Consider the following 16,845-nt stretch of genomic DNA (forward strand, 5'->3'; position numbering starts at 1 on the left):
CCTAAGATATCAAATTTTGTAATTCAGAGGAGAGGGGGAAATAGTTTCTAATTTCTAAATTCTGAGCATTGTATTAGATAAAGTAATTGATTTCTGCAATTTACTTTGATTGAAATCACCTTGTTCCCACCTCTGAGGTGAAGTGTCTGGGGTCATGCTTTCCTACACAGGTGTCTTTAACAAGCTTATGAAGTTGGCAGCTAGGATGCCTTTGTAGGGGTGTTCAGATCTTCTTCCACTACTAGGCTTCATTCATTTGTGTGGTATTTTTGTCTTTAAAAGAGTCATTCATGCAGGCATTGCATCAAAGATGAGTCATTATGACAAACTGTTTTCTGAATTAGTTGATAAAGTTTTACAAGGACTTCATGATTCAGGACAACCTGAAAAGGGAAAATGGTTTGAATGTATTGTTCAAGCTATTAAATCATTATGGAGAATGTGCTATATATTAGAAATAAGAAAGCACCTCTCAAAATATAGCCTGGCACAAAATACCTGTAAGTATGCACATATATGCAGAGGTATATCAGAACTATCATAAAGTACACATAACAAACCCAAGTGATCTTATATATATATCTAGATTTTTGTAAGGTCACCTATCCCTGTCTTATCACTTACGATTGTTCTCCTTTCTTTCTTCCTATTTCTCATTCCAATTTCCATCATTGTTACTTTGATTCTTTGTATCATATATACAATTAGATTGTAAGCTCATAAGGGCAGCAACAGTGTCCATTTTACTGTCTGTATTAACGGTGGAATCTACAAAGCAACTTAGCTGCCTACATAGATGTTAGAATCTTAAATTCCACTGATTTCAGTAGACGTTAGAAGCCCACATTGCTTCATGGATTCCACCATGAGTGTCTTATGAATAACAACATAGTGGTACGTGTGTGTTTGTTTTTCCTTATTCCTTTGCTCCTTTTACACAGTATCTCACATTCAGACTAGTTTTCCTTTGGATTTGTTGCTCTCAGTTCACTTTTACCACCCTCATTGTTTCTAATTGTAGAATGAGATCCTTGATTAACCTAAATAGTACAGTTCAACATTCAAACACATATTTTCTACAGATCTCTTGTGAAACCCACCACCCTTAATCACTCAACAAAAACAACATTTAAATAAAAATAAAATACCATTTCTGAGTCATCCACTGATACGTCCACACTCAATAAAATGTATGTGTGTCATTTTGTTCATCTGCTTAGGTGCTAATCCTCAAAAACCTTCTGCATATGCAAACATTTTACACATGTGAATAATCCCAGTAACCGCAATGGGACTGTCCTTGTGTATAAAGTTATACATGTGGAGAAGTCTGGGGTGGGAGGGTCTTAGATTTTAAATTTATTGAGGTGATAGTCCTTGTCCTCTGTTTCTTCTTTATGACATAGAGTACACCATTTATTCTCAACAAGTAATTAGTGCCAATTGTGGCCTTGCCTGCATGGCTGCTCAGGGAGAAAAATTTCTCCCAAACTCCTGCATGGCTTGTCCCCATTTCTGCTATGTGTATTTGGAGAAAGGAGGGCCACGTGCCTGATATTTTCTTACATCTGCCTCCCTACACCATGCAGTTGGGCAAATTCAGTTGATAGGGTCATGGAATGGGCAGAGCCTTGGTTCTGTATCTAAATATGTCAGCCAGCACGTCTGATCGAGTATGAAGAGAATAGCAATCTACTAGTGGTTAAGATCAGTATCCAGTTACTACTTCCTGGGAACAGAGTGAGAGAGCAAGAGAGGAACTGAAGCACATTTCCTTCCCTGGATTGTTCCTAGCTAGGGCAGCTCAGCTACATGCCATCCTTTTTTCTGGGCTAGAGGTAATAGGCAATCTAGTCCTAAATAATGATGATGCTGTTTAGCGGAGCTTGAAATTAAGCAAAACGAGTCCACCCATCACAAGTTATAACCCCAAAACACACGTATCAAGTAAAATTAATTGAATGCAAAATTTCTGAATCCTGAGTAAAATTTCAAAAAGCTCCAATGTCGCATAGGAACCTAAGCCTCATTTATTTTCAAAAGCCACTTTCGAAAACTTCCTGTTACTTCAGTTTTCTCTAATTACATATTAGTTTATATACTGTGCTGAAATCAATGTCCAAATAGTAGCTTAATTCTCAGCCCACTATATGGTAGTTCATGAATAAGCGCTAGATGCAGAAGGATGCCACATATTAAATAGAAGTCTCTATGTTGGTTGTCCCTAGATAAATTATCTTTGAATGTCAGTGGCAGAGCACTTATATTGGAAACCAAGTTCTTGTCGCAACAACTTTTAAAGAAAATGAAAGTTGTTTTATTAATGTAAATGATGATCTAAGCCCAAACCTGCACAAGACAGACTCTCTCACCTGCACAGAGTCCCATTAACTTCCTTGGGAATGCAGGTAGGTATAAATGTTCACCTATGCAGACCCTTTTGCAGGACTGAGGCCATAGTGGATTCAGAAGAATTTTCATGAGTCAGTTACTTAGTACTGTAATCACAAACAAGGTACATGTTCTCTTTTTTCATGTGCAAAGAAGAGTCCAATGTTGTTTGCAATGCTGTTGTAGCTGTGTTGGTCCCACGATATTAGAGAGACAAGATAAGTGAAGTAATATATTTTATTTGATCACTTATGTTGGTGAAAGAGAGAAGCTTGTGAACTACATAGAGCTTTTCTTCAGGTCTTCTGAGAAGAGGTAGCTTTTGAGAAGATCTGAAGAAGAGCTCTGTGAAGTTCGTAAGCTTGTCTCTTTCACCAACAGAAGTTGGTCCAATAAAAGATATTACCTCACCCACCTTGTCTCTTTAAGGAGATTTCTAGGCATTTGCTCTTATATAGTTAATTTCATCTACTCTTGTAAGTAATGAAAAAATTATTAATCTTTTCAGGAAAAACTTTCGGAAGAGGACAGAAAATGCAAAGAAACTATGGAAAACATTCATATGGCAGTAGATGAAGATTCAAGAAGTGAAAGTAGCAGTACTGAAGAGGAAAAAGAAAAGACAAAACTGCTATTAGAACGATTGAAAGCTCTGGAGGTAAGAAATAAAATTACTTTAGACATAAAAGAGGTCTCCACTTCTTATAGTGGTACTGAATCACTGTGGTATAAATCCTGTCTCTCAGTTCACCTAGACTTATGTAACATTATTTTATTTATCATGATTCATTTATCAAGGATGAGCAAAAAGTTCCATCTTGGAACCACTGAAAGAATCTCTCTCTAATGTCAAGGATCATATATCCTTAAAAAGGACTTCATAAATAATTTTAGTTCAGTGTAGGCTCGATCAAACCCATTGACATTATCTAATAATAAAACTTGTTTCAGTCTGACTTTGTTTCAAGTGTTAATTTTGTAAATCCTGTGTAGCATTCATGGTTTAATAACCATCATAAAAATGGCATTACTTCACTCTGTTTACTGCTGAACTTGCAATAGCTGGAGTACCTATGGTAGAAAATCTCACAATCCTTAATAGACCCCCAAGGAGAATTGTTCACTAAGACTCGTTTTTGTATTTGTTTGAGGTATCATGGGAAGTAAGGAGTAGGGGCGGAATATCAGATAGGAATATGATATTGACAGTCTCCCCACTTCCAGAACTCAGGATGTTAGCGGCCAAGAGCCCGTACACTAAAGTTATTTGTTAGGGGACAGCCCACAAAGCGCAATCAAGATCATAATCTTGCAAACCATTATGTATGAACTTAATTTTATGTACCTGGGTAACTGCATTGAGTTCAAGGTGCATGTAATTAAGCATGATGTAATTGTCTCCAGGACTGGAACCAAAGTCTGGATTTAACATAGAATTTACTTCTGAAGTTCTTATTCGGTGCACAATTCATTATAGTCTATTCAGGTTCTTATACAGTGGTTCAGATTGGTGTACAAGAAAGCTTTCTGGTGCTTTCTGGTGATCTCAATAGGAGTTTTGCCTGAGCAGAGATTGAGTAAACAAATTATAAAGATTCAGTCACTGGGGTTATAGATTTCTAGTTTAAGCAAACAGGAAAATTTTCCTTCTGCTTCATAACTCACATAGCATTCTCACTTGATTTATACTCCAATTCAGTTAAAAAAAATCAAGCTCAGTATTAGTGTCCTAGAGTATTTTGTAAAAAACAAAAACACCCAACATAAGCAGTTGTAGGTGTGTTCAAATCTAAATACAAAAAACAGGCATAGCCTAAAATTATACAAGATCTTTATAGTTATGGCTGTAAATATATTTTCCTTTTTAGGACCTAGACAAATATCACTAAAACAAACATATTAAATGTCAATCTCACTAATCCTATACAGAATATTTGCTTCATAATGTGTACACATTTTACCTAAAGTCTGTAGAACTTGAATAAGTCTATTTGTTTACTTCAATCTTAATTTTATCATTTGTGTGGAGTGACTTAAGGTTCCTTGCAGATTTCTTTTTCCAAATATGCATGCTTTGAGTTCCCTTGTCCTTGTTTTTAGTCAATCTACATGACTTTTTCAGTCCTTTATGTCCTTTCAGCTGATAAGAAGTTGTTCAATAAAGTCATAACCTTTTATCAATTATGGCAAACTGCCTAGAAGGAAAAAAACATAATGTTATGGACGTACAGGATCTGTCTCTGGGAGGTCAGTTAATAGGTTTCCTCACTGGTGTCAGCTTTGTGCAGTAGCTTGTAAAAACCATGTATTAGCAAATGCCAATACTTCAAGAATTAATCTACATAAATAGTCTAATGAGCAGTCAAATAAGAAAAATGAACTGCAGGGCCAACATTAATTGTGCCCAAAGATAATTAAAACAAAGTGTTGTTAATTGTGTGTTGGTTTAATGTTATATATCCTTGCCTTTGTTTTTTTCTTAGAGGGTATAAATTTTTGTAAAAGGCTGAAGCTCTTTGTTTATTAATCAAGAAACAAACATTTTCTCAGTTACTTGCAATTAGCAGTTCTCATTATTTAGTATTCTGAGAGTAATTAATTTTAGTATTTCATTAATGCATTTTTAAAAAACCCTGAAAATGGGTATTTGACACTACATCCACAGTAGAGCAATTAGCAGATTCCTGGATATTGAGTATTCAAATTATTACAATTATCAGACATGATTCATAAAATTAGCAAGGCTAATAAAGCACATTGTAAAGTTAGTCCATCCATCTGTGAAGTGTTATGTGTTAAGATTCTGCCTGTAAGCAAAATTCATGAATATTACTTTTTTCAAAACACGGACTGCATTGCACTAGCTCTAGCACCCATATAAAATCATAGTGACTTCACTCTGTATGTGCATGGAAGGAATTGAGAGCAGGGTTTGGCCCGCTGTATAGGAACCAATGCTGAGCTGTTTGGAATTTTCTTCCCCACTATGGATAGATTTGATTTCCCATGGAAAAACTAGAACCAGAAAAATTTAAACCAAAACCCAAATGTTTTTGACTGAAAAGTTTGCATTTTTGACCAAAAAGTATTAGATAAAAATTCTAAATTTTCTGCGGAAAGCAGACACTTTTTATGAAAAAAGTTTAGTTGGAAACTCAATTTTTCACTGAGAACAGTTTTGTTGGAAATTTCTTGACCAGCCTTTGATCGACAGGGCCCAAGCATAATTTTTTCGGGCACAGTGCAAACTTGTAACACGGACTCCCTCCCACAAACATACCACAATCCCTCATCCCATACATACAATATCATGAGCCATGAAATAAGTTTGAATTCTGAAATTACTGTTACATATTCTCCATTTCTGAAAAATGCCCCCCCCCCCCCCCCCTTTGCTATTTTTGTTTAACATAATACCCAGTCTGAGAGTCCTACAAGTTTGCTGACTATTTGTAACTTTTTGGTCATTATAAAAGGTATTATATTCTTTCAATGTCTTGATTTTTTTATTCTAATGGATCAATGTGACTGCAAACATTTTATAATTAGGCCAATTAACTTTAAAACTTTATTTTTCTGGCCTTTTTCATTGCAAAATCATGAATTAGCTCCCCAAAGTCAATTTCTCTTGCAAATTCACACTCAATAGTCAAGATAGCTAGATGACTTAACCGTTCTTGCCCCATTGTAGAATGGCTGCAGTTTTTGATGCATGCTAGCTTGCTGAAACTTCTTTCAGCTTCTGCCATAGTCACTGACAGTGTGCAAAAAGTCCGTAGGGTTATGCACACTTCAAAGAAAATTAATTGCAGTTGTTTTTTTGTAAATCTCATTTAATAAGATGAGTGGGGGTAGTTCATATTCTTTTCCAAAAGTAGATGAAGATTTTTTTCAGGTGCAACATTTCACAAGGAAAATTCTCAGAAAGATCTGTAGGATACTTTTGAAGTAGACATTTAGAAGCTTCTTCCAGTTCTCCAGGCTCTAGTGTCACAAATTTTAGGACTGAATGTCAAACAAAGTTATTGGAATGTCAAACAAATGTTATTGGTTGCTTTGAATCTGTGCTCTAATTTGCAGATGACATTGTCCAAAGTTGCATTGAAAACATTCCTTCTGAATAAAGACTCTGGTTCATTTTCAGAGATGGTAGAACATGATTCCTCAGGCTCGATATCTCATCATCAAATCTTTTCTGGTTCATTCCTCTCTTCTTTGGCAATTGTGGCAAAATTCCCATGCTTTCTGCTACAAGATATGCTTCCTGTAGTTGTTTTATTTCTTTGATAATATCAGCAATGAGAGCTACCTCTGATTCAAGAGATTCCTCTGGTTTGTAAAATCTTGTTCTTGGCCTCAATACTTGAAAGAACTTTGTACCAGAAGCAAGCCATCAAAAGGCATAAAAATGAGCTGTGCTTCTACTTGTGACTGAGCTTCATGTGTCAAGTTTAATTCAAGAGCACATTCCAGTGCTTCCAGAATACCTGGAAGATGCGTTGTGAGTGGACGGACGGCGTCAGCACGTGTACTCCAGCGTCTGTCTGACAGAGTGTAGTGAGCAGTGTATCCTACCTGTTATAATCTTCCACCTCACTGGGCTAGCACTGAAAAACACAAAAAGTTCCTGAACACAACCAAAAAATGTTAATGTTTCAGTATAGGCTGCAGCAGCATTAACCCCTACAAGATTTAGTGAATGGGAACCACATGGAGAATACACAGCAAGTTCGTTTTTGAACATAATGCAGGCCTAAGCACTTTTTATTTTCCCTGACATATTAGAGCCATTATCAAATCCTTGACCTCTACAGTCATCCAGAGCGATGTTATGATGCTTCAAGCTGCATTTCACAATCTGTTCTTTTTTATATCAAACTTGATAAATTCAAGAAACCTTTCTATAATGTTAAATGTACCAGTCTTTGTTGTGAACTACAAATCGCAATAGAAATACATGTTGTTCATGGTGAGAGGCATTAGGAGCAGCATCACGTATGATAGAATAATAAAAGGCCTTTTCTCTCTCTGCAAGGATGGCCTTCTGCACACTCTTACCAGATAATTCAATAAACTCATTCTGACTCTCCCATGAGAGATAATGAGCCTGTCCTTTCATTTTTCTGCCCTCTGTTTGCTTCTGTTTGACTTTAGCCAAATGGTCATGAGTGATGCTGTCATAATGAGCTATAATTTCAAGAGTGCCAAGAAAGTTACCATTGTGTGGGTCACCTCTCAGATTATCTCCTCCTTGGAATGCTAAACCTCCTGAAGCAAGAAATAAGGTAACATCCAACCATCTTTCCAATATTTCTTTCCATCTTGTAGCTTCTGTTAATGTTTGTTTTTGAATCTCACTGTCCACTCCATGTCCACCTGACAGTGACTGCTATAATTGGCTCCACTGGCAGTAGCAGGTTTTATGTTCTATGCTCTTGTCATGTTCAGGAAGTTTAGTATAGAATTTATGCCATTTTTTCACAATTGGTGAATACCCTTCATTTTTTGCCAGCATACTGCATTGTTTAAGCCTCCCTTCAGAAAACAATACAGTGCTTGGTTGGTAGCTCTCCAAACAAGCCAATCTCTTGGTATCTCTTCTCTCTTGTTGGAAGTCTTACAGTTGAGAAGAAATTCAGGAAAATTATGCCCATCGACATCTTTTGGCATTGACTTTGCTAGCTTCTGCATTTCTTCAAAAGTCAGGACACCAGACAGAACAATTTTTTGATGAACAGAATCTGTTATATTTTCAGGCCACAAGCCTGGATCTTTGAAAAGACAAGAATCAGATAGTGTAGCATTACTCTCTCCTGCATCTTGTAAACCTTCTGAATGTGGTGGTGCTAATGGTGATACTAACTGACTGTCTTCAAACATTAGATTGGAGTCACATGATGCATGTTCTGGCAGCTTTTCTTTGTCATCAATTGCCAGGGCCAGAAACACAGTCTCTATCTTGAAATAATTTTCATCTTGATTTTGTTCATCTGCTTCCCTAGTTAGTATATTGCCTGACTGCAGAAAGGCCTTGTCTAATTTGAAAAACTGGAGGATAGATTGGTGTCCTTTAGCTTCTTTTAGTTCCCTTTCTTTTACCTCCTTACATTTCTGGCTGCCTGATTTGTATTTATAGCCACCACCAGACATGGCTCTGTGTGTGTGTGTGTGTGTGTGTGTGTGTGTGTGTGTGTGTGTGTGAATGACTGAGTGAATTAGACACTTACTCTCATATATTTTGGGCCTGCAAATCCTACCAGAAGAAGCAGCAGCACTGGCTCCCACTGTCTTATGGTGCTTTACATTGCCTCTCACACCAGCTGTCCCTCCCTCCTGCCTATGCACAAGGATCTCTGGGACTGGTAGTTCTTGATATGATAGACCATGGCACAGAGAGGAGCACAAATCTTTGTGTCTCAGTCTCAAACTACAAGTCCTAGTTGAACTGCACAAGCACACACTCTCTATTCTAGAGAAGGACCTGGGCTGGGCCAGTGGGCCTAGCAACTCACTGTTCAGAATGTTGCTTGAGACTATTCAAACACTGCTTCTGATTGGCTCCAGCAAATCTCAGAAGATCTGGACAATAGATACGGGGAAATAAGTTTCTATAAATATCCTCAGGCATGATCTACAACTTAGCCTCAATTTTTTCCTTGTGGTAATGGGGGTTGCAGCCTGGGCTGGGCCCCCAGGGCCTCTGGGCCCCGGTAAAGTGTACCCTTTCTCTCCCCCCCGCCACCATGTGGGGGCCCTTTCAACAGAAGGCCACTTGGAGGAGCTGATTCCTCCTTAAAAATGTTGTTGTCCCAGTACATATTTTTGGAGAGAAAAATTGTTACATGAAATCATCATATATTTATCTCTAGAAGTAGTGGCTTGCTGGTATTAGCATACATTAACATCGGAAGAAGGCACCAAGAAATAGTTTAATATATAGTTAGATTTCACATAGCATATAATGAAATGAACTCCAACACAATGTGACACATGTCACATTCAGTCAGTGATTTAAAATCTAGGGTAAACCCTTATAAGTAAACACCACCATAAATAGTAAGCACACTCTAGCATTTACCGTATGTGCTAGAAAACATTTCCATTCACCAACTATCCAAAACTCTTAATTTTTTCTCAGTAACTTCTGTTTCTAAGTCTTAATACTTACTTTGGTTAAATGAATGGCATGTGTAAAATTTATGTTAATAAAACATATAATTTGGATTGTGTGGAAGTAATATTTCCTAATTCCTTTGTGAACAGGACACACTGTTCTAAACAAAACTGCTTGTTACTTATAGTTCTAATTTTCTACTAAGGCCCCAATTCAGGAAAACACTTGCTCAAGTGGTTAAGTTCCACTGGCTTTTCTCAAAGGCTTTTTTGAATAGGATGCATTCCCAAATATAAGGAACATAAAAGCCCTCAACCCTCATCTCAAATAGAATGGGTACTTTAAAATAGCATTTTAGATTAATACAATAGATAGAGATACTAAGTATATGTCTATCAGGCAGTAAAACACCAAGGAGATAAAGTTGGACACAGTTTGAGATGGGAATTTGCAAGATGCACCTATTCTCCTGAAATTAATAAAAGCTAAAATAAAGAATCTGATTATAAATAATTTTATATTGGAAACTTGTAAGATCTTTTCAAGCCCTTGTGTATCTTCCTAGATCTATTAATTCCTTTGGAAGTCACCCTAGTTATGACATCCTCCTAAAAAACCCACTCAAAATGATTGGCCCCAAGCAGAAATTTTATTTAAAAAGTTTGCAGAAATATAGCATGTGTGTGATTGAACAATATTTTCAATTTATAAATATTTTCACAAATATGCTGTGTGTGTAGTGCCAGGAGGCTGGTATTTCAAATGGTGTCACCTAGTAGTTAGGTCTTTGGGACCTCAATTTTCCCCTCCCGGTCTCTGGTGCTTCCTGTTGGCAACTTCTCCAGAACTGGGCCGGCCTGCCTTTTGGTGTGTATCAACTCAGTCCTCCAGCTGAGTCATCAATTTAGCTCATCCCCTTTTTGGAGTAACAGCGTTCAACAAATTGTGGAGCGCCCTGTATCCTTATGACAGGAGAGAATCCTCAGTTTATCTCCGGGCCCCTGCAGTTGGCTGGTCCATCTCATAAAGCTTTCAGCATCTCTATCTTCTCCTTACTCCTGGGAGTGGTGGAAGTGAGGATTATATCCCCATATGACAAGGGTGTTTGATATGGGAACCCAGGCCCTCCTACTCTGGGCCCTCTGAGAGGCACCACAAAATCGGGCACCAAGTTATGCCTCAAAATGGCCTCCCTGGGCCACTTCCTACCATTCACCACCCTCCATAGTCTCAAACTCCAACTTAATATAGCAAAGGGGGAAAAAAGGGTAACAACCTTCAGCCTGGCTAGGCTCAGCTGGTAATCCCTTCCTCCTTATCAGAGGCTTTTGTGGCAGCTTTGATCTGGAGCTCTCAGGGTAGATCTGTCTTGTTCCCTCATCTACTCCCATCTGAGTTGTCTGGCTCCCTTTTAAGATCCTTTCTTCAGCTGGAGCGCGCTCTGCAGGTTCAGCGGGTGCAGAGTTACCTGGGTCCAGAACTGCTCCTTAACCCCTTCCGTTCTGGGCGGGGGGAGTGTTATACTTAGTCTCTCCACACCCACCCACTCTTTCTGAGAATACTTTACACTGACTCATGAATTCACCACATATTTTAAGAGAAGAGATCACTTGCATCAAGAAGGTTTTCACATATTTAGCCAAATACACAATTTCAATACCTAAGAAATTCCCAGGGTGCACAGATTTCTTTCTTTCTTTCTCTTCCCATCCGTCTTCATCATCCTATTGCTGGACTGCGCTCTTCCTGTACTAAAGACAATAATATATTTATCATTAATCTAGGGAAGAATTTGAGCAAGAATCAATAAAGCTTTTACTATATACTAAAGTCTTTGAGGAACAATATGCTAAGGGGAGGAGTTACCCACTACCAACACCCTAGCCCCAAAGATGCATACCAGTAGGTTATTCAGCTTATATACTTTATGCTACCCATATGGGAAAAAAGAATCATATGCTCTAATTACATAACAGGAAGTGAATTCTTTGGATGCTAATATTAGTTGGAATACTGAACATCACCACATTAGCTGGGAGGCAAGTAGTGGGTTTCTGCATGAATGGGCTGGTGCCAAAATGGCAAATATGATGAAGAATGTACAATCTGATGCTGAACTTAATGTTGCAGAGTATCCATTCTAGAGTAAAAACAGTTATACATTTTATTCTCAAGTAATATCTTGCTAATAGGGGAGAAATGACTTTAGCAGTGCAGTTGTTTTTAGCACTATTTTTCTCATTAGCTGTTGAGTACTTTGCTAATAAACCACTACAGTATAACTTAGATGGTTTCTCAGTGAACTATAGAGAGCAATTTAGTAAAGCATCTTTACTGCCAGGCTACCCAAATACTGTTATTTTTCCCAGAGAATGTTATGTGCCCTTTGACAAAGTTTAGTATTCCCTCATTTGCCCTTTTAATGATGATCTTTTTATATCCTTTATCAGTCATAGCGAATTCTTTTTCCAACCTACTGACTGATAAATACTTATGCCTGGCAGAATTTGTTTTTATTATTTTCTAATTTTGATGGATAATATGAATTTAAACTTTTTTTATTTTTATCAATTTAAATTTTCTCAGTTGCATGAAATTAAGGGGTTAGGGTTAAGCAATAATTATTTAATGGCAATAGATGTTGAGATTCAAAAAAGTTAAAGCTTTATTTATTAGTAACATGCCTAATTCAAAAATCTAAATTACAGAATTTTGCCCATAATGTCTTCAGCTCCTACAGCTAGAAGGTTGGAGCTAAAACAAACAATCTCAGGTCATTTTATGTCAGGGAGCCTGTGGTCTTGGCTGCGTGGAACAGAGACCCCGGTCAGGCCCGTGACAAGGACAGGAGAGGCCACCTTACTGATGAACAGCTCCAGCCCGTGGGAGGCAGACGGCCTGCCTCATTCTCAGTGAGCAGGGCTATGATAGCAGAGCAACAGGGGCTCCCTGTGTGGCTGTGATACCAGATCCTTGTGGGCGCTAAGTGTGGGAGAGGCTGCACTCACTACTTTCAGTGGATTTTTTTCATCGCTGTGTGATCAGCTGAAATTGATATCTACTGACAGCTAATGACTTAAATTGAATCCTTCCATGCCTATAAATACTATACATTAGTAATCAAATTAAACAGATGACAAATAACAAATGGTTCAAAATCCATTACATCCCACTCTCTGTAGTTGGAATTCATGTCAAATTGTGATCTCTTAGATATCAAAGCTTCCATGTGGCATCAGCTGCTCTTTAATTTACTCCAGCAGTTATGATCAAACACCTTATTTACTCTTACAAAGTAAAAGTATTTCCACTAATAACGTCATTGTGTATAGGGACTTCTGAAAAAGATAAAAGATTAATGAAGTAGGGAGAGTAATGCAACTGTTTGGTTGGTTTTCATTTCCTTGTCTGCTTTCAGCACAAGAGTAATTGGAGATTTTTTTAAAGGCAGTCAGGAAAACCTGTGCAACATATTTTGAACATGCATCAACCCCCAGTGTAGTCACATATTACACACACTATGTGAACATGAACATTATTAGGGTTGAAAAGTCAAACACTAATTCATTCTGTTTGTGCCTATGCACTATGATAGGGTTTCTAACTACATGATCACATACTATTTTTTCAACAGAACCCCTCCCTTCTTCTCCACTGCCACACTGATTCACACTAAGTCTGAATTTCTTTACTTAGGCAGTCTCAGCCATGCACCCTGTTTTGCTCCCAGTATCAGTCTCCTGTCCCAGCATCCCCCTACTCTAATGCCAACTCCCAGTCCCAATTTCCCCCTCCCCCTCCAGTCTCAATCCCCCACTCTCCCAGGCTTCTTGTCCCAATCTGCTTGTCCCACTCTCCTCAAGTCCAGCTATTGTCCTCTCTACATTCAAATAAAGCAGCTTTCTCCTCCAGGCTTCCGGGGCCCAGCTAGAGGGTCAAGGAAACTACAGAGGAGAGAGGCTTCCTGCTCTCAGTTCTGACGCCTGGCCCTGGCTCGCAGCATCCCTGAATTACAACTGCAGGGAAAGTCCTGCTTAGCCCCAAGCCGGACTATGTCCAGTGTGGATGGAATTTGGGGGGAATTTAGCTACAAAGTTCTAGCAAATATGCTGTAATTGTCCAAGGGCATCTAACTTGTCCAGATTTGGGTGAAATTTCACAGGGATGGCAAAAAGCACATCCCTGATAGAAAGGTCTGCCAAATTTCATGACCCTGCTGCACTGAAAGTGTTGTCAAAAGATTTTAACATAGGGAAAACAATGTGTTTTTCCTTGGCTGCCTCATTGGAAATGGCTGAACCATTTTGGCTGAAATTTCCAAATAAAATTCAGATTGAGTCAGACAACTGGCATGGAACATTTCAGTCCAAATGATTAAATTTTGGAAAAGTTAAAAGCAGTTGAAAATAGGGTCGTATCATTGGAAGTGTAAGGCAACCTTTATAGTAGACGGTGCCAACAATCCCACATAAAATGCTGGAACTCAGCAAAGCATTCTTATTATGTATTACTACTGACTCACTTGGATTACTTATGAATTTCATTTTTGTTCAGTTGAAGCCCTTTGAGGATTTATTTAGCAAGTTATGTCTTCCCTGGCCATGCAGGAGTACTAGAAAGTCCTAACTTTGCAAGAGCTTGGCCTACCCATCTAGCAAAAAAGTTTCTCTTCAACTATGCAGCAAGGAAAGGCTTCCCACAATAGCAGTCCCTGTGCTCTGGGAACCCTAGGACTGCTGATTTCTCACAACCTCCCCTGACCACAGGGGACAGTCTAGTTCATGGCTCTGTTCCCTCTGTACTAGCCCATAGAGATGTGCCAGCTCTTGGGATGGGATGGTGAGGAAGAATATGTGAATAGAGCAGTTTTCACTCTCCCTGTCCATAACGGGGTCACCTGGGAGGGATTGTTCCCATCCAAAGTAATCTCTGGTGGTGCTTCTGGAATTGTGCAGCCCTGCACTACCCTATACAAGGCTATGGCCTCAATCTACCCCTAAAACCAATAGTAATTTTGATTTAAAAAAAAAAATTAAATCAGTGGTAAATACTGTGTCAGCTTTTGAAGGCTTATTAAAACTCTGCCTTATTGTGATGGAGTTGCACCACTCACCGCCGGACTGGTGCCTCCTGCTAGCTATCTGGGGATTAGCTCGAGCCGACACCCACATCCGTGGTCTGCGCACCATCACTTTGCCTCCCAGTTCATGTGTATCCCTTCCCGCAGCTGTTAGGACCCACGGCGTCATCTTTGTGACTTGGCTTTCCGGTCAAGCTACAATCCATATTCCCCCCTTCCAGGGGAGGTTTGCCTCCTCAAGAGTCCAGCCACTTTCCCAGTGGCCACTGCAGTTTCTTAATACCACCACTTCTTTAGTGATGCCTACAGTCACTTATTCCACCACTTCCCCAGTGACTAGTGGGGGTGGGTGCAGGGACCCAGGCCCACCCACTACTCTGGGTCCTGGCCCAGGCACCCTGTGGATCGCAGTCTCCTGTTGTGCCTCAAATTTCTTTCCATGCTCCTGTCTCCTTGAGCCACTTCCCCAGCCTTAGCACCTTGTCTGCCCATCCTCAGGGCCTGCTACCACCCACTCCCAGCAGTAACACTATCTCAGGTGGCACAGGCCTCTCAGCCTACAAGAGATACAGCTTTCCCTCTTTGAGTTCCAGGCAGTGACTGCTCTGCTCTGCCATGCAGGTCCTTTTATATAGGCCTGCTGGCCTTTGATTGGCTGTTCCTCCCAGCCTCTCTCCTATTGGGTGCCTCTCATGCAGCCTCTCTAGAGCTGCTTTTAACCCCTTGAGCACCAGTGTGTGGCAGATGCCCCATCACACTTATACACAGACATTTATGCAGTGTGGATAATTCAGCATGAAATAACTAGATCTGATTGTATTAAGCGTTCCAGCCTTTTTTCTTTTTCTTTAAAGTTCTCTCATTGCAACTGTCTAAAAAACTATTTGCTTTTGATTGAGCAGTGAGGAAGAAAGCAACCTTTATGTCAAATGGTGTTAGCCTGAGGGAAAAAACCAAAGGGCACTGAATGAAAGCACTTTCAAAAATACATTTTTTTAAAACAGTAAACACAGAATTTACTAAAAGGTTTCTGCAAAATACACAAATTTGTGTGTTTGATGATACCTTCTTTCATGCACTGGGTCATGGGTCCTCACATTTCCTTGCAGAGGAAAGAGGTTGTAGTCAAGGATTGGTTTGAGACTCAGGAGACCTAGGTTCAGTTCTCAGCTCAGCTACAAACAGCCTGTATCTTGTACAAGTAATTTAATTTAATTTCTCTGTGCTTCAATTCCTCATCTGTAAAGAATGGAGATGTGAAAGGGCAGTCACATAGCTTGGGGAAAGGGCGTCTGGGTTTGTCTGGCTGGCTTCCTTTCCTCAGGGTTCCTTTTACAGATTTGGACCCAAAAACACAAATTTAGGAACTACTGGAGTACAAAGGTCATGATTAGGAGACTGGAGACTCACAGCTCAGTGAGTTAGCCCATTAAGGTAACAGAAAATGGTACATATTGGCTAAGATGAGAAGATAGGTCAGAGAGGAGATGGGGGACTAGTTAGTAAGTATTATCTCAGCCTTGGCTCTTCTGTCATTAATATTGACAGCCCTTTTATGTGTTTTTATTTGTTTGTTTGTTTTTGTGTTTGTTTGTTGTTCTGGCCCTTCGTCCCCAAAATGGGGAAGGACAGAATAAATAAAATGGGAATCTGATTTTTATCTAACCATCTAGAGTACTGGTGTAATATTTACAAACTAATTTGCTTGTTGAGACTCTCTGACAGATGATATGTCTCATAGACTCTAAGGTCAGAAGGGACCAATATGATCATCTAGTCTGACCTTTGTTTGTCTCATCTACTTAGACGGTAAGTTATTCAGCGCAGGGGCTTCCTCTTTCTATGTGTCTGTAGAGTGCCTAGAATGTTGGAAACCTGATCTCAACTGGAGCATCTAGGTGCTACTTTAATACAAATAATAAATACTATTACTTGGCCCTGAATAAAAGTCAGTTCACTCCAAAATCTACCATTTTGCCTTTTTCTACCTCTAGCCCTTATTCTGTATTAAAAGTATAATATAACTTCCGGTTAAGACAGACATTGGCAACCAATCAGAGATTCCTATAGACTGTTACATACGTGGGTAGCAGGCAACCAGCCCTCCTGTGTCAAGTATCTAAATTCTGCAATTTGCATAAGTTCCACGAGCTGAGGAAACTAGTGATCGTAGGCTGCTGTCAACCTTGTTTTCTTGCACCAAAATAGCAAGCCACTGAGGTAGCATAAAATTGTGATCCTGAGGTTTTCCAATGAAAGT

At 39.2% G+C, this 16,845-nt stretch overlaps 1 protein-coding gene across 2 annotated transcripts in view; it reads left to right on the forward strand.

The window, feature by feature from the left end:
• The window catches only part of NCKAP5 (NCK associated protein 5), a 567,200-nt gene that overhangs the window by 393,755 nt on the left and 156,600 nt on the right, over window positions 1-16,845 (forward strand). For both annotated transcript variants that reach the window (XM_067549546.1, XM_067549544.1), the window contains one exon: window positions 2,900-3,049. In XM_067549546.1, coding sequence (XP_067405647.1) covers window positions 2,900-3,049 — 150 coding nt within the window. The remainder of the gene's footprint in view (window positions 1-2,899; window positions 3,050-16,845) is intronic.

This window comes from Emydura macquarii, unplaced genomic scaffold (genome assembly GCF_026122565.2).
Source record: "Emydura macquarii macquarii isolate MOO-44397 ecotype Brisbane River unplaced genomic scaffold, CSIRO-AGI_Emac_v2 contig_1253, whole genome shotgun sequence".
Taxonomy (NCBI): domain Eukaryota; kingdom Metazoa; phylum Chordata; order Testudines; family Chelidae; genus Emydura; species Emydura macquarii.